This window comes from Coregonus clupeaformis, chromosome 26 (genome assembly GCF_020615455.1).
Source record: "Coregonus clupeaformis isolate EN_2021a chromosome 26, ASM2061545v1, whole genome shotgun sequence".
Classification (NCBI taxonomy): domain Eukaryota; kingdom Metazoa; phylum Chordata; class Actinopteri; order Salmoniformes; family Salmonidae; genus Coregonus; species Coregonus clupeaformis.
In genome coordinates, this window is record NC_059217.1 from 9,875,781 (window position 1) to 9,897,611 (window position 21,831).

At 43.3% G+C, this 21,831-nt stretch overlaps 1 protein-coding gene across 5 annotated transcripts in view; it reads left to right on the plus strand.

Moving 5' to 3' along the window:
* The window catches only part of LOC121540447 (ribonucleoprotein PTB-binding 2), an 80,072-nt gene that overhangs the window by 43,000 nt on the left and 15,241 nt on the right, over nt 1-21,831 (plus strand). For 3 of the 5 annotated variants that reach the window (XM_041849319.2, XM_045207735.1, XM_045207736.1), the window contains 8 exons: nt 11,165-11,356; nt 16,753-16,873; nt 17,509-17,594; nt 17,749-17,859; nt 18,469-18,598; nt 19,356-19,669; nt 21,055-21,163; nt 21,396-21,553. In XM_041849319.2, the coding sequence (XP_041705253.2) occupies nt 11,165-11,356; nt 16,753-16,873; nt 17,509-17,594; nt 17,749-17,859; nt 18,469-18,598; nt 19,356-19,669; nt 21,055-21,163; nt 21,396-21,553 (1,221 nt within the window). The remainder of the gene's footprint in view (nt 1-11,164; nt 11,357-16,752; nt 16,874-17,508; nt 17,595-17,748; nt 17,860-18,468; nt 18,599-19,355; nt 19,670-21,054; nt 21,164-21,395; nt 21,554-21,831) is intronic. The other 2 variants (XM_041849321.2, XM_041849320.2) reach the window with 2 other exon arrangements.

Consider the following 21,831-nt stretch of genomic DNA (forward strand, 5'->3'; position numbering starts at 1 on the left):
CAATTTGTCTGTCATAGTTGACGTGTACCTATGATGAAAATTACAGGCCTCTCTCATCTTTTTAAGTGGGAGAACTTGCACAATTGGTGGCTGACCACACTTTTTTCCCCCACTGTATATATAGAAATTAAGAGAAATTAACCTGTATGGCAAGAAATTCCATTTCTCCATATCTCTAAAACTATTGGGGACACATTGGCAATGGGGATACTGGGTACACAGACGTCCCTGAATTCTGAATGTGTGATTATAAGGCTGCTGTTTGTCATCTGAGTCCGTCATGTCATCACTCCTCTCCCTCCACACACTTCAGCCAGCTGAATGACAGCTGTCACAAAGTCCATGAGGCATATAGACCACCACATGTACATAATGTCTGTAATATCTTTGGGTGGTATGAATATATGCACGTGTGTATGACTGTTTTTCTCAACCTTTTTAGTGCCAGAGCTAGACATGCTAGGGTCTTTCCCATTTGAGGTTTGCTTGAGAAAACTTGAGAAGTGATTCAATCAGTGCCAACTAACTACCTGACAGATCAGCCTGCAGCATCCCACAGACTGTGTATGTCTCTGTTCTGAGTCATGGCTGGTGTTAGTTTAGTAAGAGTAGATAGATGACCTGCCAGAGACATGGAGCGTATGGCAGTGACTGTCTGTAGAGTGTGTATAGAGACACGTCTCCATTTGCAGGACCATATGGCGTGGCTGTGAAGGTCTGAGCACATATCCTGCTCACTCTTTCTCTCAGTGTGTGTGTGTGTGTTTATGTTTATGCTTGTGCACTGATCTGTATAACAAGACTGGTTCACTCTGACTTATCTGTCCCTGGTGCACAGACTCTCTCTCTCTCTCTCTCTCTCTCTCTCTCTCTCTCTCTCTCTCTCTCTCTCTCTCTCTCTCTCTCTCTCTCTCTCTCTCTCTCTCTCTCTCTCTCTCTCTCTCTCTCTCTCTCTCTCTCTCTCTCTCTCTCTCTCTCTCTCTCTCTCTCTCTCTCTCTCTCTCTCTCTCTCTCTCAGTGGAAGTGCAGAGCTGAGGCCACTATTGATCAACTTCAACCAAAGGGTCTCTAGTCTGAACCCTCTCGCCATAAATTCATATTTGCAGGTTGCATAGGGAAAGCTATTGCACACTAGCCAGCTGTAGGCCTATGTTTTTAGATTTATTGGACGAGAGAATCAGAGTGGGTATTGTTCTTGTTTTTACCAGTTAGACAATGATTAACTGATGTAGATGTATCTGTGTATGTTGTTGTTTATTAATGTGTACCCCCATGGGGTCAGTGCTGGTGTCTGTTCTGAGGGTTTGGTTTCCCTCTCAGCTGCTTGACACCCAGCTAAATTACAACTCCTACTCTCTGCTCTGTATATAGAGCCCTCGGAGTCAGATCTGTGCATTACACACACGCATGCAGACACACACACACACACACTTTGTGTAGAAGATGAATGAGCATAACAGCTTAATACGTTTGTGTGAGAATGCAAGTGTATGTGTGTGCCGCTCTCTCTTTTTCTAACTCATTCTCTCTCTCTCTCTCTCTCTCTCTCTCGCTTTGCCCTCGCAGCCATCACTCACTCACGGCAACCTCCCTTCCTCCCTCCCTCAGGGCGTTGAAGTGGTAGACTGGTAAGGAGGAGAGGAAGGTAATTTCCATAGTGTATGGCTAATGTATGCTGATGGCCTATCGACCTCCTCCTACACACCTCTCCTCCTCATCCCTCTATTGTCAGACCAAAGGGACTGGCAGACGAGTGGGAGTGGAGGAAATGGTGGGGTGAGGGGATGGAGGGTTATGACAGCAGCTGCGTTATTGTATGGAGAATCTCTAACTTACAGTGTATTCGGAAAGTATTCAGTCCCCTTGACTTTTTCCACATTTTGTTATGTTACAGCCTTATTCTGAAATGGATTAAATAAAAAATGTTCCTCATCAATCTACATACAATACTCCATAATGACAAAGTGACATTTTTGAACATTTATTTAAAATAAAAAACAGAAATACCTTATTTACATAAGTATTCAGACCCTTTGCTATGAGACTCTAAATTGAGATCCGGTGCATCCTGTTTCCATTGATCATCCTTGAGATGTTTCTACAACTTGATTGGAGTCCACCTGTGGTAAATTAAATTGATTGGACATGATTTGGAAAGGAACACACCTGTCAATATAAGGTCCCACAGTTGACAGTGCATGTCAGAGCAAAAACCAAGCCATGAGGTCGAAGGAATTGTCCGTAGAGCTCCGAGACAGGATTGTGTCGAGGCACAGATCTGGGGAAGGGTACCAAAAAATGTCTGCAGCATCGAAGGTCCCCAAGAACACAGTGGCCTCCATCATTCTTAAATGGAAGAAGTTTGGAACAACCAAGACTCTTCCTAGAGCTGGCCACCCAGCCAAACTGAGCAATCAGGGGGAGAAGGGCCTTGGTCAGGGAGGTGACCAAGAACCCGATGGTCACTCTGACAGAGCTCCAGTGTGGAGATGGGAGAACCTTCCAGAAGGACAACCATCTCTGTAGCACTCCAACAATCAAACCTTTATGGTAGAGTAGCCAGACGGAAGCCACTCCTCAGTAAAAGGCACATGACAGCCCGCTTGGAGTTTGCCAAAAGGATTCTCTGGTCTGATGAAACCAAGATTAAACTCTTTGGCCTGAATGCCAAGCATCACATTTGGAGGAAACCTGGCACCATCCCTACGGTGAAGCACCAAATACAGGTGTGCCAAGCTTGTACTGTCATACCCAAAAGACTCGAGGCTATAATCGCTGCCAAAGGTGCTTCAACAAAGTACTGAGTAAAGGGTCTGAATACTTATGTAAATGTGATATTTCCGTTTACATTTTTTTTTTATCCTGCTATTAAAAATACATGTTTTTGCTTTATCATTATGGGGTATTGTGTGTAGATTGATGAGGGATAAAAACAATTTAATCCATTTTAGAATAAGGCTGTAACAAAATGTGGAAAAAGTCAAGGGGTCTGAATACTTTCTGAATGCACTGTATGCGATTCAGTCCAGTTGTGTCCTGCCTTGTCATACCTTTCCATCTAGCTGAACAGTGACCAGCAGTGAGCAGGAAGCCTATATTATGTCAGTTGGTCTGCATTAGCTATATTTAAGTTTCATGTTTTAATGTCACGTGCACAAGAACAGTGAAATGCCTTTCTTGCAAGCTCTATTATGACAGGACTGATCAGTGATATGATATTTCTGATCAGTGTGATGTTGTTTTGATGGACGGGGGAGTTGCTTTTCTTTCGAGAGCAGGGACATTTCTGAGTGACCCCAAGCTGTTGAATGGTAGTGTATGTCTCTTATTTGATTGTGTTCTACGTTTTAATTGGTTTTCAGAGCTTGAAATTCCAGGCTTATTTTAGATTTTCAAATCAAATTTTATTTGTCACATGCGCCGAATACAACAGTGCAGTTTAAGAAATAGTTAAGAAAATATTAAGAAAACACAATAAAATTACAATAACGAGGCTACATACAGGGGGTACCGGTACCGAGTCAATGTGTGGGGGGGGGGGACAGGTTAGTCGAGGTAATTTGTACATGTAGGTAGGGGTAAAGTGACTATGCATAGATAATAAACAGCGAGTAGCAGCAGTGTAAAAACAAAGGGGGGTCAATGTATGTATAAAAAAAAAAATTATGCACTCACTAACTGTAAATCGCTCTGGATAAGAGCGTCTGCTAAATGACTAAAATGTAAATGTGAAAATGACTGACAGGGTCTGATGCATTATTTAACGTGTACGGGATCGGTGTCCCGTATACGGGACGGTTGAGCTAACGTGCGCTAATGTGATTAGCATGACTGCTCTAAGTAACAGCAAACTTTCCAGGACATAGACATGTCTTATATGGGCAGAAAGCTTAAATTCTTGTTAATCTAACTGCACTGTCCAATTTACAGTAGCTATTATAGTGAAAAAATACCATGCTATTGTTTGAGGAGAGTGCACAACAACAAAAAACTTATCACGGCATCTGGTTTGATACATTCACCTCTGAAGGTAAGTAATGTACTTACATTCAGTAATCTTGCTCTATTCGTCATCCTAAGGGTCCCAGAGATAAAATGTAGCATAGTTTTGTTTGATAAAATCAATTTTTATATTCAAATGTAGGAACTGGGTTCTACAGTTTGAACCCCAGCTGTCTCTGGCTCCACACCCTCCCCGCCCAGCCATCTAGATGTGTAAAAGTTAGTGTATAAGCTAATGATCCATCATGTATGACATTCCAGGGAGTGTGTAAACTTACATTTTGTATTACCATATCATTTTTGTATGTTCTCTATAGTTATGTACTTGAAAATGTATTAATTGACCAATTCGGCACATTTGGGCAGACTTGATACAAAATAGTCCAGTATTGCAATGCTTCACCGGATCAATCTGAAACTTTGCACACACAGTGCTGCCATCTAGTGGCCAACATCTAAATTGCGCCCAAACTGCAATATTATATTGTGGCCTTTCTCTTGCATTTCAAAGATAAAAATAAAAATAATAATAATAGAAAACACATGTTTTTTTGTTTGTATTATCTTTTACCAGAGCTAACATTTCCACAAACTTCAAAGTATTTCCTTTGAAATGGTATCAAGAATATGCATATCCTTGCTTCAGGTCCTGAGCTACAGGCAGTTAGCGAAAATGGAAAGAAATGGTCCGATTCTTAAGAGGTTAGCTGATCCCTTCTGCTGACTGACACAATGGTTTTTATCCCAAATGGTCCCCTATTCTCAATGGGCCCTGGTCAAAGGTAGTGCACTATGTAAGGGAATAGGCTGCCATTTGGGATGCAATCAAGTACCAGGATGTATGGCTCCTTGTCCAATTGCCTTGGGCTTAAATGGACTCATTTCCGGGCAGGGGCATTACTGACCAACGCCCTCCTTCACTCCATCTATCCGTCTCTCTTCCCCTCCCTCCTTCCATCCCTCCATATCTCCCTCTCTCTCTCTCCCTTCACTCCTATTGATGGACAGTAACCGTATAGCAATAATAACTCTGTGTCAGGAGACATTACAGTGGGTATCATAAGTATTCACCCCCTTGGATATTTTCACATTTTGTTGCATTACAAAGTGGGATTGAAATAGATTTGAATTGTGATTTTTTTTCTGTCATTGATCTACACAAAATACTCCACAGTGTCAAAGTGAAATTACAATTCTACAAATGTTTACAAATTAATGCAAATTAAATAACTAAAATATAGTTGTTGCATAAGTATTCACCCCCTTTGTTTAGGCAAGACTTAACAAATTTGGCTTAACAAATCACATAATAAGTTACATGGATTCACTCTGTGTGAAATAATAGGGGTTGACATGATTTTTGAATGACTAACCCTTCCTCTGTCCCCCATACATATAACATCTGTCCCTCAGTCAAGTATTGAATTTCAAGAACAGATTCAACTACAAAGTTTAGGGAGCTTTTCGAAAGCCACATAAAGAAGGGCAGTGATTGGTAGATGGGTAACAATCATAAATCAGACATTGAATATCTCTTTAAGCATGGTTAATAATGTAACCACCCAGGCACATCAAAAATACAGTCGTCCTTCTGATCTGATCTGAGCTGCAGGACAGGAAGGAAACTGCTCAGGCTTGTCACCATGAGGCCATTGGTGATTTTAAAACAGCTACAGAGTTCATTTGCTGTGATGGGAGAAAACTGAGGCTTGATCAACTGCATTATAGCGACTCCACAATAATGTCCTAAATGACAGAGTGAAAAGACGAATACAAATATTACTAAAGTAATACTGCAAAATAAAATCTTCAAATCCAACACAACACATCACTGAGTAACTGCCTCCTTATTTTCAAACGTGGTGGCTGCATCCTGGTATGGGTATGCTTGACATCGGCAAAGACTGGGGAGTTGTTTTGGATAAAAAGAAACGGGATGGAGCTAAGCACAGGCAAATCCTAGAGGAAAGCCGAGTTCAGTCTGCTTTACACCAGACACAGGACAATAACCTAAAACGTAAGGCCAAATCTACACTGGAGCTGTTTACCAAGAAAACAGTGAATGTTCCTGAGTGGCCAAGTTACAGTTTTGACTTAAATCTGATGGAAAATATATGGCAAAACTTGAAAATTGCTGTCAAGCCATGATCCCTATCACCTTGACAGAGCTTGAAGAAATTTGAAAAGAATAAGCGGTAAATATTGCACAATCGCACTTAGAGAAGACTCACAGCTGTAATCGCTACTAAAGGTATTTCCAACATGTATTGACTCAGGCGGTTGAATACTTATCTTATCAAGATATATTAGTGTTTTATTTTTCATGAATCTTTAAAAAATCTTCACATTTTTCTTCCACTTTAACATTACAGAGTATTTAGTGACAATTTTAATCCCACTTTGGAACACAATAAAATGTAAAGAAATCCAAGGGGGGTGCTTATTGTTGTTTCTTTTATTGAACCTTTGTTTAAGCAGGGAGTTATACTTCGATCACAGTCTCTTTCGCAGATTACTCTATACACTACCAGTCAAAGGTTTGGACACACCTACTCATTCAAGGGTTTTTCTTTATTTTTACTATTTTCTACATTGTAGAATAATAGTGAAGATATCAAAACTATGAAGTAACACATATGGAATCATGTAGTAACCAAAAAACTGTTAAACAAATCAAAATATATTTTATATTTGAGATTATTCAAATAGCCACGATTTGCCTTGATGACAGACAGCTTTGCACACTCTTGGCATTCTCTCAACCAGCTTCATGAGATAGTCACCTGGAATGCATTTCAATTAACAGGTGTGCCTTCTTAAAAGTTCATTTGTGGAATTTCTTTCCTTCTTAATGCGTTTGAGCCAATCAGTTGTGTTGTGACAAGGTAGGGGGGGTATACAGAAGATAGCCCTATTTGGTAAAAGACCAAGTCCATATTATGGCAATAACAGCTCAAATAACCAAAGAGAAACGACAGTCCATCATTACTTTAAGACATGAAGGTCAGTCAATACGGAACAAGTGCAGTCGTAAAAACCATCAAGCGCTATGATGAAACTGATCTCATAAGGACCACCACAGGAAACGAAGACCCAGAGTTACCTTTGCTGCAGAGGAGAAACACGAGCAATAGACATTAGACCGGTGGAAATTTGTCCTTTGGTCTGGAATCCAAATGTAAAAATGTTTGGTTCCAACCGCCGTGGCTTTGTGAGACGTGGTGTGGGTGAACGGATGATCTCTGCATGTGTATTTCCCACCGTAAAGCATGGAGGAGGAGGTGTTATGGTGTGAGGGTGCTTTGCTGGTGACACTGTCTATGATTTATTTATAATTCAAGGTACACTTAACCAGCCTGGCTACCACAGCATTCTGCTGTGATACGCCAACCCATCTGGTTTGAGCTTAGTGGGACTATTATTTGTTTTTCAACAGGACAATGACCCAACAGACCTCCAGGCTGTGTACAGTGGCTTGTGAAAGTATTCACCCCCCCTTGGTATTTTTCCTATTTTGTTGCCTTACAACCTGGAATAAAAAAAAAATTTGGGGGGGTTTCTATCATTTGATTTACACAACATGCCTACCACTTTGAAGATGCAAAATATTTTTTTTTGTGAAACAAACAACAAATAAGACATGAAAACAGAACTTGAGCATGCATAACTATTCACCCCGCCCAAAGTCAATACTTTGTAGAGCCACCTTTTGCAGCAAATACAGCTGGAAGTCTCTTGGGGTATGTCTCTATAAGCTTGGCACATGTAGCCACTATGATTTTTGCCCATTCTTCAAGGCAAAACTGCTCCAGCTCCTTCAAGTTGGATGGGTTCCGCTGGTGTACAGCAATCTTTAAGTCAACCACAGATTCTCAATTGGATTGAGGTCTGGGCTTTGACTAGGCCATTCTAAGACATTTAAATGTTTCCCCTTAAACCACTTGAGTGTTGCTTTAGCAGTATGCTTAAGGTCATTGTCCTGCTGGAAGGTGAACATCCGGCCCAGTCTCAAATCTCTGGAAGACTGAAACAGGTTTCCCTCAAGAATTTCCCAGTATTTAGCGCCATCCATCATTCTTTCAATTCTGACCAGTTTCCCAGTCCCTGCCGATGAAAAACATCCCTTGGGGTGATGAGAGGTGTTGGGTTTGCACCAGACATAGAGTTTTCCTTGATGGCCAACAAGCTCAATTTTAGTCTCATCTGACCAGAGTACCTTCTTCCATATGTTTGGGGAGTCTCCCACATGCCTTTTGACGAACGCCAAACGTGTTTGCTTATTTTTTTCTGTAAGCAATGGCTTTTTTATGCCCACTCTTCCATAAAGAACAGGTGTATATATACTGAGATCATGTGACAGATCATGTGACACTTAGATTGCACACAGGTGGACTTTATTTAACTAATTATGTGACTTCTGAAGGTAATTGGTTGCACCAGATCTTATTTAGGGGCTTCATAGCAAAGGGGGTGAATACATATGCACGCACCACTTTTCCGTTATTTTATTATTTTAATTTTTTGAAACGTAATTTTTTTCATTTCACTTCACCAATTTGGACTATTTTGTGTATGTCCATTACTTGAAATCCAAAATAAAAATCCATTTAAATTACAGGTTGTAATGCAACAAAATAGGAAAAACACCAAGGGGGATGAATACTTTTGCAAGGCACTGTACATACAGTGCTGCTTGAAAGTATGTGAACCCCTTGTGCATTTACAGATTTTTTCCATGAAATCTTCATTTAATCAGAACCAGTCTTATTGGTCTGACATAACAGGTTTATATTTACCAATACCATATGTTGGTGTAGAGGAAATGATGCGTGTAGTTTATTTTTAATTTTTAAAGGGATTAATGCAGGTGCAAAAATAAGTGAACCCCAAGTTGCATTAGTTAAATCAAGTAGGTAAGTAGAATCAGGTGGGTAAATAATTTGCTACGAAATGAACCAATCAAAGGAGAGATCGTTAGGAAAGAGTTTGGGCGGGACTGATAAATATAGATAAGAGACCTGGTCAGTTTGGTGTTACCCATCCAGGTGAATGTAAAGCACACCATGCAGAGGGGAAAGGAGATATCAGAGGACATCAGGATGAGGGTAGTGAGAGCAAATCAGTGTGGGGAAGGCTATAAAATCATCTCAAAAATATTTGAGCACCATCAGTCCACTGTGAGGCAAATAATTTACAAACGGAGAGCATTTAACATAACAACTCGGCCTAGAAGTGGACGCCCTTCCAAAATATTCCCAAGAGCCACTAGAACAATAATACATCTGGTAAAATCCTACCCAAACATAACATCTAGAGATTTGCATACCTCCTTTGGTGCATCTCAGATAACTGTGCATGCTTCAACAATAAGAAGAACACTGAATCAAAATGCCATTCATGGGAGGGTTGCTATGAAGAAGCTTCTGCTGTCAAAAAAAGAACCAAACTACCTAACTTTGCCAGAGACCACCTGGACAAACCTGAAGGACTATTTTGTGTATGTCCATTACATGAAATCCAAATAAATATCCATTTAAATCACAGGTTGTAATGCAACAAAATAGGAAAAACGCCAATGGGGATGAATACTTTTTCAAGGCACTGTAAGGGCTATTTGACCAAGAAGGAGAGTGATGGCGTGCTGCATCAGATGACCTGGCCTCCACAATCCCCCGACCTCAACCCAAATGAGATGGTTTGGGATGAGTCGGACCGCAGAGTGAAGTAAAAGCAGACAACAAGTGCTCAGCATATGTGGGAAAAGCATTCCAGGTGAAGCTGGTTGAGAGAATGCCAAGAGTGTGCAAAGTCATCAAGGCAAAGGGTGGCTATTTGAAAAATCTCAAATCTCAAATATATTTTGATTTGTTTAACACTTCTTTGGTTACTACATGATTCCATATGTGTTATTTCATAGTTTTGATGTCTTCACTATTATTCTACAATGTAGAAAATAGTAAAAAAAGAAAGAAAAACTCTTGAATGAGTAGGTGTGTCCAAACTTTTGACTGGTACTGTACAAATTAATGTACACATCAATTACACAATACATGAAAAGCAAACACAATACATGAAAAGCAATACACAATCATATGAAACAAACACATTCTTCAGTAAAAAAGGCCCTCTAACATCCACCTGAATTGCCCTAGAGGCACCAACTCCTCCCACTTTAAGGAGTTTTGGAGATCATTCCAGATGAGGCGCAAGAAATTACTAAATGCAGATTTACCTAACTCTGTGGAGATTGAAGGGATCTCCAGGGTTAGCCAACCCTGATTCCGGGTCTCAAGGTGAACAATGAAGTAAGGTATGACGGACGTTTATGCAAAAGGGCTTTATAGAGAAAAAGAGCGCAATGCATCGATCTGCGAGACTTCAAAGTGGGCCAGCCTACTTTCTGATACAAAATACAATGATGTGTACTGAATCTATCGCCATAGCCAATAACCGGAATGAATGTTGACTGAATGATTTGTTTCCTGCTATTTAACGAAAGACAAGACCTGTTCCTATAGAAGAAGCCTATTTTAATTCTTCATTTCTTAACTAACTCATCAAAATGCTTTTTGAAAGATAGCTTTTCGTCAATCCAGATGCTCCGAGGGACAAGATCAATGAGGGCACCATCCAAATTGGATGGAGACCAGCCTGCAGGAAACTGCTCTGTCATTGTGTCAGTACTGAGAAGAGTAGTGCTTGTTTTGTGTGTACGTGTGTGCACTATGTGTGTGTGTGTTTATTTGTCTAAGTCTAAGGAGTAGGAGTAGGAGTACCATACTGTATTACATCTCTCATAGCTCAGGTTGATTCTATGAAAGCCAGACGCTTTGATAATGGACTGAAAAGAGCTCTTTCACAATCTACTGCAGACTATCTCTCTCTCTCTCAAATTCTGAGCCAGAATTCCCCAGAGAAGACACACGTAGACAGGGAGAGAAAGAGAAAAGGAGAGAGTGAGCGCGAGAGAGTTGGACGTGAGTTGGAGCTCACCTTGTGAGAGGATAGTGCCAGTCTCTGGCATCACGACAAGGTTGTTGCAGTATTCCACACACAGTCTAATTGTGATGGGCTCCATCATGCAAGGTTTTGTTTGCTTGTTTGTTCTGTGCTGTTTTGAGTGAGGTGTGTGGTTGTAACACGTGTATTCTCTGTGTTTCAGCTGGCCCAGGATGAGGGCAGCCCGCTGCGTGGCTTCGGGGTGGTGGAGTATGAGAGTGCAGAGCAGGCGGAGGCCATACTGATAGAGATGGACAGAACACTGGTGGGAGGACAAGAGATCCGTCTCTCGCTCTGCACACCCGGAACCTCAGGCAGGAGCACATTGGCCGCTCTCATAGCTGCTCAGGGCGTGGTGAGTGACTGGACACACACATGCACACACACACAAGGTAGGTACACACACTCCCGCCTCACACATTTACTAAAAAGATAAAATATAAATACATTTTACTGATTCGGATATAGTAAAAACTTGGACCACCTGGAAATGCATGTGCTATGTACAGTACTAAACGGATGGTTCCATCAACTTGCTGCATACACACACTCAATATGCTTGCACACATTCATACATGCATACATACATATACATGAATACACTGAATACATGCATACAAATTGCCTCCCACTCATTCTCTCCCTCTGGTGCTGTGCGGCTGTAACACTAACAATAACAGTGGCAGTTATAATTACAGTTGTCCCAGTGTAGAACTGGCTCACAATAAACCCACTCCTTCTGACGAAAAGAAATCATGCAGCGCCCGCTGCCGCTCTAACAAACATACACATACACAAACAGACACACACACACACTGCTCGAATGTACTCTTACACATGCACAGACAAAATCATGCACACACACATACACACATACATTGAGGTCGGCACAAACAAAATGCGCACACTAAAAGCAGCACCTCATCTCTCCCCCATTCACTCATTTCTACCTGCGGAGCTGTCAGGAACTGAAGGAACTGTCAATCTGTCAACACCTCAGCGTCACTAAATAAAACTCTCACTGGTCATACCAGGTGATCCAGCACATACCAGGTGATCCAGCACTAGGTACTGTATACAGTAGTACTGTACAGTATTGTATAGATTATTGTCCTCAGAAGACCCCTGTATATCAGGTTTCGGTTTAAAGTGAGCAGATAAACTCTTATGTCTGTTAGTTTTACTGTAGTAATCTTAATGGAATTGAGATTTGCATTTGTATAACAGAGTGATACAAGGTAGGCTTATAGACTTGAGACAGTACAGACTTAAGAGGAAACCTTAGTGAGGACTATTCACTTATGGGCCGATTCCGACCCGAGTTAAGTGTTTATAAATGGAACTTAATTCCCTTTTAATGCACTTCTTCTCTCTATGCGTATTCTGACCTTGAACTTAAGCATGAGAATAGCATGCTATTCACCCGCGATTCGTTTGGGGTGGAGCTAGAATAAATGAAGGTGTGGCGGACGTGTGTCTACAGATACGTCGTATTCTGACCTTGACTTCATTCTTCATAATGCCACCACCTTTATGCGTGAGGAAACCATGAATAAGGTCTAGCTAACCTACCGGTTCCAAATGGGAAATGCATGTACTTTCGTTTTTTTCCGATAGAAATAACACCATTCTCCATGCACTGTAATGTACAACTTGATAAGAGCTAGGTAAATGAGTAATCCGTTTGGATAAGGGAATTGTAAATATAAATTACACTCTTTCTATTTTACCTTTTAATCACTGGAGACAAATGTGAAACCAGTCATATGGCAGCAAACTGAAGCATATCAACATATCAACTTTCCCACAGTAGAGTTTATGAAATGCTGTGCCATTATGCAGAATTTTTACCTGAAGGGATGGGCACTCTACAATGTCTTAATTACAGGTTACCCCGACTTTCTCTGTTTCCTATTTCTATCATGTTAAATATTAAATGTCAGTATTGACCGTCAGTAGGCAGAATAACCACACATATTCAACTGCCAATTTACTGTTAGTTCCCTTCAGTTGGTACAGCCTGCATTATCATTCCATTGTAAATATTTTTTTAGTATACATTCATTTGCTTCCTCGGTAAGCACCCTCAAGGCCGTACGGTTGTTGCTGAGGATCATTAGTAACAGTTGATAATATAAAAAAAAAGACATGTAGCCTAATTAAATTATTATTGAGCGGCGCGCAGACCAAACAGTAAAAGTTTGAACCCGACGCATGGCGCAATACTTGTCCATGTCATCACACACTTCCATGGTTAGTGCAGGCAATAGATGAGGGTATAGCCTACTATTGTACACTATTCTCCCTATTATAATCATCCAACATGACCATGGGTTGAAGAACTGAATGTCGCAATTTTCAGAATAAATCAAACCACCGTTTTCTTTCTTTCATGCGTGAAGGCTCTCCAAACCTATTTTTTATGATTCATAAATACTTTCCTAAATCTAAATAATCTACAAGATCAGAGCATTTTTTAATCCACCAATTGGTGCTGAAACAGATACAGTGCATTCGGAAAGTATTCAGACCCCTTGACTTTTTCCATTTTTGTTATGTTACAGCCTTATTCTAAAATTGATTCAATAGTTTCTCCCCCCCTCATAAATCTACACACAATACCCCATAATTACAAAGCAAAAACAGTTTTTTTGAAATTTTTGCAAATGTAATAAAATAAACTTAAATATCTCATTTACATAAGTATTCAGACCCTTTACTCAGTACTTTGTTGAAGTACCTTTGGCAGCGATTACAGCCTCGAGTCTTCTTGGGTATGACGGTACAAGCTTCTCAAGCTCTGTCAGGTTGGATGGGGAGCGTCGCTGCACAGCTGTTTTCAGATCTCTCCAGAGATATTCGATCGGGTTCAAGTCTGGGCTCTGGCTGAGCCACTCAAGGACATTCAGAGACTTGTCCCGAAGCCACTCCTGCGTTGTCTTGCCTGTGTGTTTAGGGTCGTTGTCCTGTTGGAAGGTGAACCTTCGCCCCAGTCTGAGGTCCTGAGTGCTCTGGAGCAGGTTTTCATCAAGGATCTCTCTGTACTTTGCTCCATTCATCGTTCCCTCTATCCTGACTAGTCTCCCAGTCCCTGCCACTGAAAAACAACATCCCCACAGCATGATCCTGCCACCACCATGCTTCACCGTAGGGATGGTGCCAGGTTTCCTCCAGATGTGGCGCTTGGCTTTCAGTCCAAAGAGTTCAATCTTGGTTTCATCAGACCAGAGAATCTTGTTTCTCATGATTTGCGAGTCCTTTAAGTGCCTTTTGGCAAACTCCAAGTGGGCTGTCATGTGCCTTTTACTGAGGAGTGGCTTCCGTCTGGCCACTCTACCATAAAGGCCTGATTGGTGTAGTGCTGCAGAGATGGTTCTCCCATCTCCACAGAGGAACTCTGGAGCTCTGTCAGAGTGACCATCGGGTTGTTGGTCACCTGCCTGACCAAGGCCCTTCTCCCCCGATTGCTCAGTTTGGCTGGGCGGCCAGCTCTAGGAAGAGTCTTGGTGGTTCCAAACTTCTTCCATTTAAGAATGATGGAGGCCACTGTGTTCTTGGGGACCTTCAATGCTGCAGAAATGTTTTGGTACCCTTCCCCAGATCTGTGCCTCGACACAATCCTGTCTCGAAACTCTACGGTCAATTTCTTCGACCTCATGTCTTGGTTTTTGTTCTGACATGCACTGTCAACTGTGGGACCTTATATAGACAGGTGTGTGCCTTTCCAAATCATGTCCAATCAATTGAATTTCCCACAGGTGGACTCCAATCACTCCAATCAAGTTGTAGAAACATCTCAAGGATGATCAATGGAAACAGAATGCAACTGAGCTCAATTGAGTCTCATAGTAAATAAGGTATTTCTGTTATTTCTTTTTTATACATTTGCAAAAAAGTAAAAAAATAATAATTGTTTTCGCTTTGTCATTATGGGGTATTGTGTCTAGATTGATGAAGATTTTTTATTTATTTAATCCATTTTAGAATAAGGCTGTAACGTAACAAAATGTGGAAAAAGGGAAGGGGTCTGAATACTTTCCTAATGCACTGTATATTTAGGTGGCTTTCTTTCATTGATCCCGAATATTCTGAACCTGTTCTCTCGATATATTCTAGTCTGTGGACAAAATTCAAACTAAAAGGTACACCGTATTTAAAGGGATGGCTTAAGATAAATGTACTGAAAATCCTATTGAATGAAAACTCCACAGGAAAATCTGTTGGACAGCAAGTAGGATGGTTTTCAGCTGTTGAATTAAATGTATTCAGCGCATGCAAGGGAACCACGCCTGCGAAGCCCGATACGCACCTGCATAAGGCAAGTCTGAATACCAACTGCTGAGATGTGCGTAGGAATGGTGTGAATACCTATGTCGGAATCAGCACCTTAGTGACCACTGTGCTCAGAGGAGGATTCCTCCTGTCATTCCTTCAGTTTGTGAAACTGAGTGTGAACACAGGACCAGATGGACCTCCCCCCTCCTCTCTTCTTCTCTCCTTCCCTCTCTCTCTGGTGTGATTGTGTGGGAGTCAGGCTTTCTTATGCTTGAAGGAAACAGACAGCAACCAACCAAACACACTGATGCGCACTGACATTTTCTGAGAGAGAGAGAGAGAGAGAGAGAGAGAGACTATTTTCTTCTTCTCCCTCTGAAAGACGAGAGAGAGAGAGAGAGAGAGAGAGAGAGAGAGAGAGAGAGAGAGAGAGAGAGAGAGAGAGAGAGAGAGAGAGACTATTTTATTCTTCTCCCTCTGAAAGACGCTGTCAGCGACAGTTCACACTGTGCTTCGGTGACAAACCTGTCTAGCTAACATACACTCTGTATGGCAGGCTAAAACACAGGCCATCAGAGGTAGTAATGCACACTAAAATGCACACTGTGCTTCCTGTATTTAACAGGATACAAGCAAGCCTGAATTCAGCTGAACTTTGTTTAAGGCTTGGGTAAATATAATCTTGGTAATGTTATTGTGAATGTCTACTCTGTGAGTCAGTGTCTGTGGGCTAGAGCGTGCTGTACTGTGCTGCTAATAGCACTTATAGTGCAGGTGATAGCATTTTAGTTCCATCAGTTTCCATCACATAATGAGCAGGGAGTATTTGAGGCCCTTGAATTCCAGTGTGTGTACTGTAGACCAAGCTTATGGTGTTTAGCTAGTGTGTGTCTTCCTTACCCTCTGGCTGATAATCTGGCCTAAACCGAGCCAACCTCAATCCCATTCTATCCCCTGGCTGAAGCTCCATATGGTAACATATGGAGAGGACTCCCCCATATCTCCTCCCCGACCCCAGTGGGAATGCATGTCCTGACCCCTTAACTTGGTTTAGTGGCTCACAGAAAACGCATTGCTGTAGCACAAGGAGCAGACCTTAAACACTGCTAGATCCCTCCCTCCCTCCCTCCCTCCCTCCCTCCCTCCCTCCCTCCCTCCCTCCCTCCCTCCCTCCCTCCCTCCCTCCCTCCCTCCCTCCCTCCCTCCCCCCTCCCTCCCTCCCTCTCTGTTCTCCAGTAGCAGATGGGTACCATGCTGTAAACAAGTGACCATGATGCCATCAGGAACCGCCTAATGAGGAGATCCCAGGCTCCACACAGAAACAGAAACGAGCACACAGAGTCTATGACACTACCATAATTACACCACTATTACCACGTTTTACTACACTATCACTACACTGTCACTACACTACACCACCCTTTCTGAAACAGAGCAAGCTGTGCTAACCTTTCCCTTTTGTGTGTGTGTTGGCAGATGTTGAGTAATAAGAAGGGGTTACTGCCGGAGCCCAACCTGGCCCAGTTACTGAACAGCATGACCAACCCAGCAGCCCTACAGGTCTTCATGAGGCCCTACCACACTGGGAAACGAGGAGGTGAAACACACACAGACATGCAGGCAGGCAGGCAACAATTAGCTGGACTCTCTTACTTAGAGGACTATTGTAAATTACATTTATAAATAACTTATTTGCTAATATGTCGTTTATCATGTAGATTTTTATCCATCTCTTCCTCTCTGTGCCCCTAGAAAGATAGAAATGGCTTTTGATTAGCATGTCCTGTCCAATCAATTCTAAGCAGGTTTCTTTTTGATGAATGCCTAATCATATATTATAATGAACTTGTTCTCAGACTTCATCAGAACAGATGAGAGCAGGCAGGCAGGAAGGAAGGAAGGGTGGCTGAGAGGCTGGCTCTTTAAAGAAGTAAAATTAGCCCCAGATTAAATGTTAAACTTTCTACCTATTCTGGAGGCAGCAACCATTAGCTTTGACGCATGCATTTATTCTGAGGAGGTTGTGGATCATTAGCTGGAGTTGTCGCTAAGACTGTATCTCAGTGCTGTGTTCCATGCTCTGTTTCAGGTGCACTGTAGCTTAGTGAAGTCTACAATTTGCCAAAACACTTAAGCTGTTTAATAAAGACATATTTTTATATTTAACTTCCGTTATCCTCCAAGATGTACTATTTACCATGCCCCCCCCTTCCCACCCCTCTCTGTCTCCAGGGAAGTTTGGGCGGCCCCCCAGCCTTTCTCCATTCCTCAGACCCCCCCTCACAGCAGCCCTGCTACAACTGGGGAAGGTACAGCAGGTGAGAATACTGTGGAGTTTGTGAAAGTGTGTGTGCATACGTGTGTGTGTGTACCCAGGAGTGGGTCACAGGGAGTGGAGTAATGAGTGTGTGTATGGTAACATGTGTTACAGGATGTTCTAAATGTGTGTGTACTGTTTTTCTCCCTGTGTTGTTTCTCTCCCAGAGTGCCATGTTGGGGAACGGGCTGGTGCTGCAGAACCTCCTCCACATGCAGCTGGCCCAGCAGCAGCTCCTGCACATCAAAGACAAGCACATCAGCAATGTGAGACAACGTGTGTGTGTGTGTGTGCTTGAGCGTGTGTGTGCTTGAGCGTGTGTGTGCTTGAGCGTGTGTGTGCTTGAGCGTGTGTGTGCTTGAGCGTGTGTTTGCTTGAGCGTGTGTGTGCTTGAGCGTGTGTGTGCTTGAGCGTGTGTGTGCTTGAGCGTGTGTGTGCTTGAGCGTGTGTGTGCTTGAGCGTGTGTGTGCTTGAGCGTGTGTGTGCTTGAGCGTGTGTGTGCTTGAGCGTGTGTTTGCTTGAGCGTGTGTGTGCTTTAAAAGCACATTGTGACATTGTAACTACAGCCATATATAGAGAGAGTGTGAGAGAGAGAGATATCTTCATGTAACACACACTGCTGTGTGTTCTGTTAGCTCCAGCCATAGTGGTACTGCTCTCAGTGTGTACGTGGATTGGAGCCATGCTAGTGGAGTTGTGAGATCATTATCCATTTCTGCATGAGTCTCACAATCTTTGCTTTTCTTCTACTTCCCTCCTCCCATTATCCGTTTCTCGTTTGCTCTCGACACTCTCACTCATTTCATCACCTTCTGCTTCTAGCATCTTTTTTTCCACCTATTTTCTTATCCTCTTCTCTCTCTTCCCCTCCCTAGGTATCCAGTCTGTTGGGTGACCCTTCTCGTCTACTCCTACAGAAAGCCCTGGGTCTCAGACCTCCAGCCCATATGGCCCTGGGCAAAGGTCTGCTGGGTGACTCCCCCACCGGTGAGTGGCCTGGGCTGGGTATGTATAGATCCACAGCCCCCATTCGCACCACCTAGCCTGGAGGTCCTGCCTCTTGTCTGTAACTGTTCTTCTCAGCCAGACAAACCACATTTGCAATTCAAATCCTCCAAATGACAAAGTCAGTATTTATGGAAATGTATTGAAATGAGTATGTGTCTCATCTGGCGGATGTGGTCCATGTTTGCTAGGATTGTGTTGTTTGCTGCAGGCCCATAATGGCTGACTCTGCGCTGGGCTGTGCAGGTCATTCATTACAGGGATATTAACAGCTGGAATGAATGAAACCTGGGGCTTGCAGGATGAAACAAAGTAGGAGGCTTCTGCTCTGCTGCTGGTGAATAGATATTATGTATGAGGTGATCCGTTCTGAAATGTCATAACCTGAGTTAATGTAATCTTCACTTGCTCCTGGGTAGATAATGGTATTTTTGTGTTGGATACATTGTGCTGTACACTGTATTAACAGTGCTTGATAGTATAGTAAGAATCCACCTAACCTCTTGAAAAGCCTATAGCTTGAGCACACCATGTGTACTGTACTGTGTTTACTCCTACTGTAGTGTACTGTAGGCTAGCAGGAAGTAAAGTGACTCACAAAAGCAGATGGACCAGTCTGTGAATGATACTGCCTCTGGTGTGACAGTCCACCTTCCTCCTCTATTCTTTATCTCTCCTTCATCCCCCCTCTCTCCCTCTGTCCCCCTCCCCTCTGTCCCTCTCTCCCCTCCCCTCTCTCCCTCTCTCCCCTCCACAGAGTTGGGTCAGGAGTGCCTGCCAGCGTCCAGTCAGGCCTCAGTGTCGGCAGCGGGCATGATGCCCTACCTGCAGGCACGGGCACACCTGGGCATAGCCGGGGGAGGGGAGCTGAACGGGGCCTGCGTCTCCACCACAGCCTCTGATAGGCAGCCAGCGCCTCCTGGGACCACGATGCACGCTCAGCCCCAGGGACAGAGCTACTCGCTGGGAATGAGCAGCCCGGGGCTGGGCCCCCCACCACCCAAAGCCTCAGGGGGCCACCAGCTCGGCCTACACAGCTACAGTAGCACTGACAGCAGCCCAGCTAGTGGAGTGAGTATAAAGCACAGACGCAGCCCAACAATACAGCGATACAACAGGCTCTAGAGCAGGCACTGACTGAGATACCGGTAGCTCTCTCCTCTGCCCACCAGCCCTCTCTCATTCTCTCTCTCTCTCCTCATTCTCTCTCTCTCTCCTCATTCTCTCTCTCTCCTCATTCTCTCTCTCATTCTTGCGCTCTCTTTTCTATGCATACATTATATCTCCCTCTCACACACTCCACTCCTCTCCTAGCTCCTAGCCCCTCTGCCTATAGTTTCCCTGGCTGTCGGTTCCTATCTCCCTCTTTTTCCTTCTCTCCTTCCGGCTCTTTCGTTCGTCTATCTGTCCGTCCAGCTCGTCTCTTCTTTTCTCTCCTTCACCCCTTCACGTTGAGGGAGCACTTTAGAGGGGCCCTAAGGTTCTCTGGTTTTAGTCTCCTCTGTCTGTCTGTCTGTCTGTCTGTCTGTTTGTCTTTCTTTCTTTCTTTCTCTCTCTCTCTCTCTCTCTCTCTCTCTGTTTTCCATTCTGTCTTTCTCTGACTCCTTTGAAACGTCAACATTTGTTTATGAGTTGGGGCTCTATGACCTTGGGCCTTTTCGCCCAATTTAGTCCTCAGAAACTCTGGCCTCATCCATAGGCACACACAAACACACACCTCGACAGAACACACACACACGAAGAGCAGGAACAGAAACCCTGAAGGGTCTGTCGCCTCAGGATTTACCCACAATGCACTGCTTCCACCAACCACCACTTCCCACACTCTCTCTCTCTCTCTCTCTCTCTCTCTCTCTCTCGCTCTCTCTCTCGCTCTCTCTCGCTCTCTCTCTCTCTCGCTCTCTGTGTGTGTGTGATGGCATGCCTCTGAGGTTCATTATTATTCCTCTCCCACCGCTCCCACTCTGGAGAACGTCTTAAAGGAGCCACAGTGTCACCATAATGGAGCCCAGCTCCCAACAGGGGCACAGTAATTAACACAATGTGTTTGTGTGTGTGGTGTCTGTGTGTGTTTCAAGTGTCCACCATGGCACCAGGCACCGGCATTTGACTGCCACTGTGAAGTATAGTTTATGGCGTGGATAGGAGTCATAGGACCTTGAGATACGTGATAGATTGACGCAGCTACACAAGGCTGTATAATGTTGTAAGGCCGTTATATAGAGACCTGATGGTGTGGCAAAGTGGGAGGCAACACTTAGTATTTAAGGGTGTACAGCATTGTGACTTGAACATCTGTAGGGTACTGTATATTGTTGAATGCATTAATGATGAATTAGTATGATGTAAGTTTCAGAAATCATGCAAAGTGGGTTGTTAATGATATGGTTTAGTTACAGTACTTAGGTAACAATGTGGTAAGGTAAAGGGTTATCTATCTGTGTCTGTGTCTTCAGGCTCCCAGCAGTCATATCTCTCTTCTGGGTGAACCCCCTAAAGAGATGAAGCTACCCTCCAACCCCTACCTGAATCTAGCTAGTGTGTTACCTGGCATGGTGCTGCAAGGTAAAGTACACACACACACACACACACACACACATTCACATTCCTGGGTATGACGCAGTCTTAAATAATGAGTGAAAGGAGGATTGCACGTTGATTATTTAAGATGTTTCTTTGAAGTTGTTGGGGCTTGCTATTAAAAAATTCAAGTCGCATTAACTTTAACAGATGATTTCCCCTTTTTATATGACTGTGTATTTGACTGTATTCTGTGTGTGATTGCTCCGTCATGCAGCCCCGGCGGCCAGTAAAGTGCAGTCAGGACAGCCTCTGGCTGGGATGTACAGCAGTGCTATGCCCCCTGTCTCCCAACCCTCCACCTCCCACACCCCAGCACCCTACAGCACAGAGACCTCTGCAGACTACAGCCACTACAGCCAGGCATACTCACAGGTAACACACACACGCATGCACATGCACAAACACCCACACATGCACACGCATGCAAATACACACACACACGCATGCACACGCACAAACACCCACACATGCACACGCATGCAAACACACACACACACAAACTGTTGAGCTCTGCACAGTAAGTCTTCCATGCTTCCTCATAGAGACAGGTTGTTTCTGCACGTCCTCACAAATCGGTCATGTGTTAGGAGAGATGGAGAAAGAGAGAGAGAGGGGTGGGTTGTGGTAGAGAGGGAGATGAAAAGATGAGA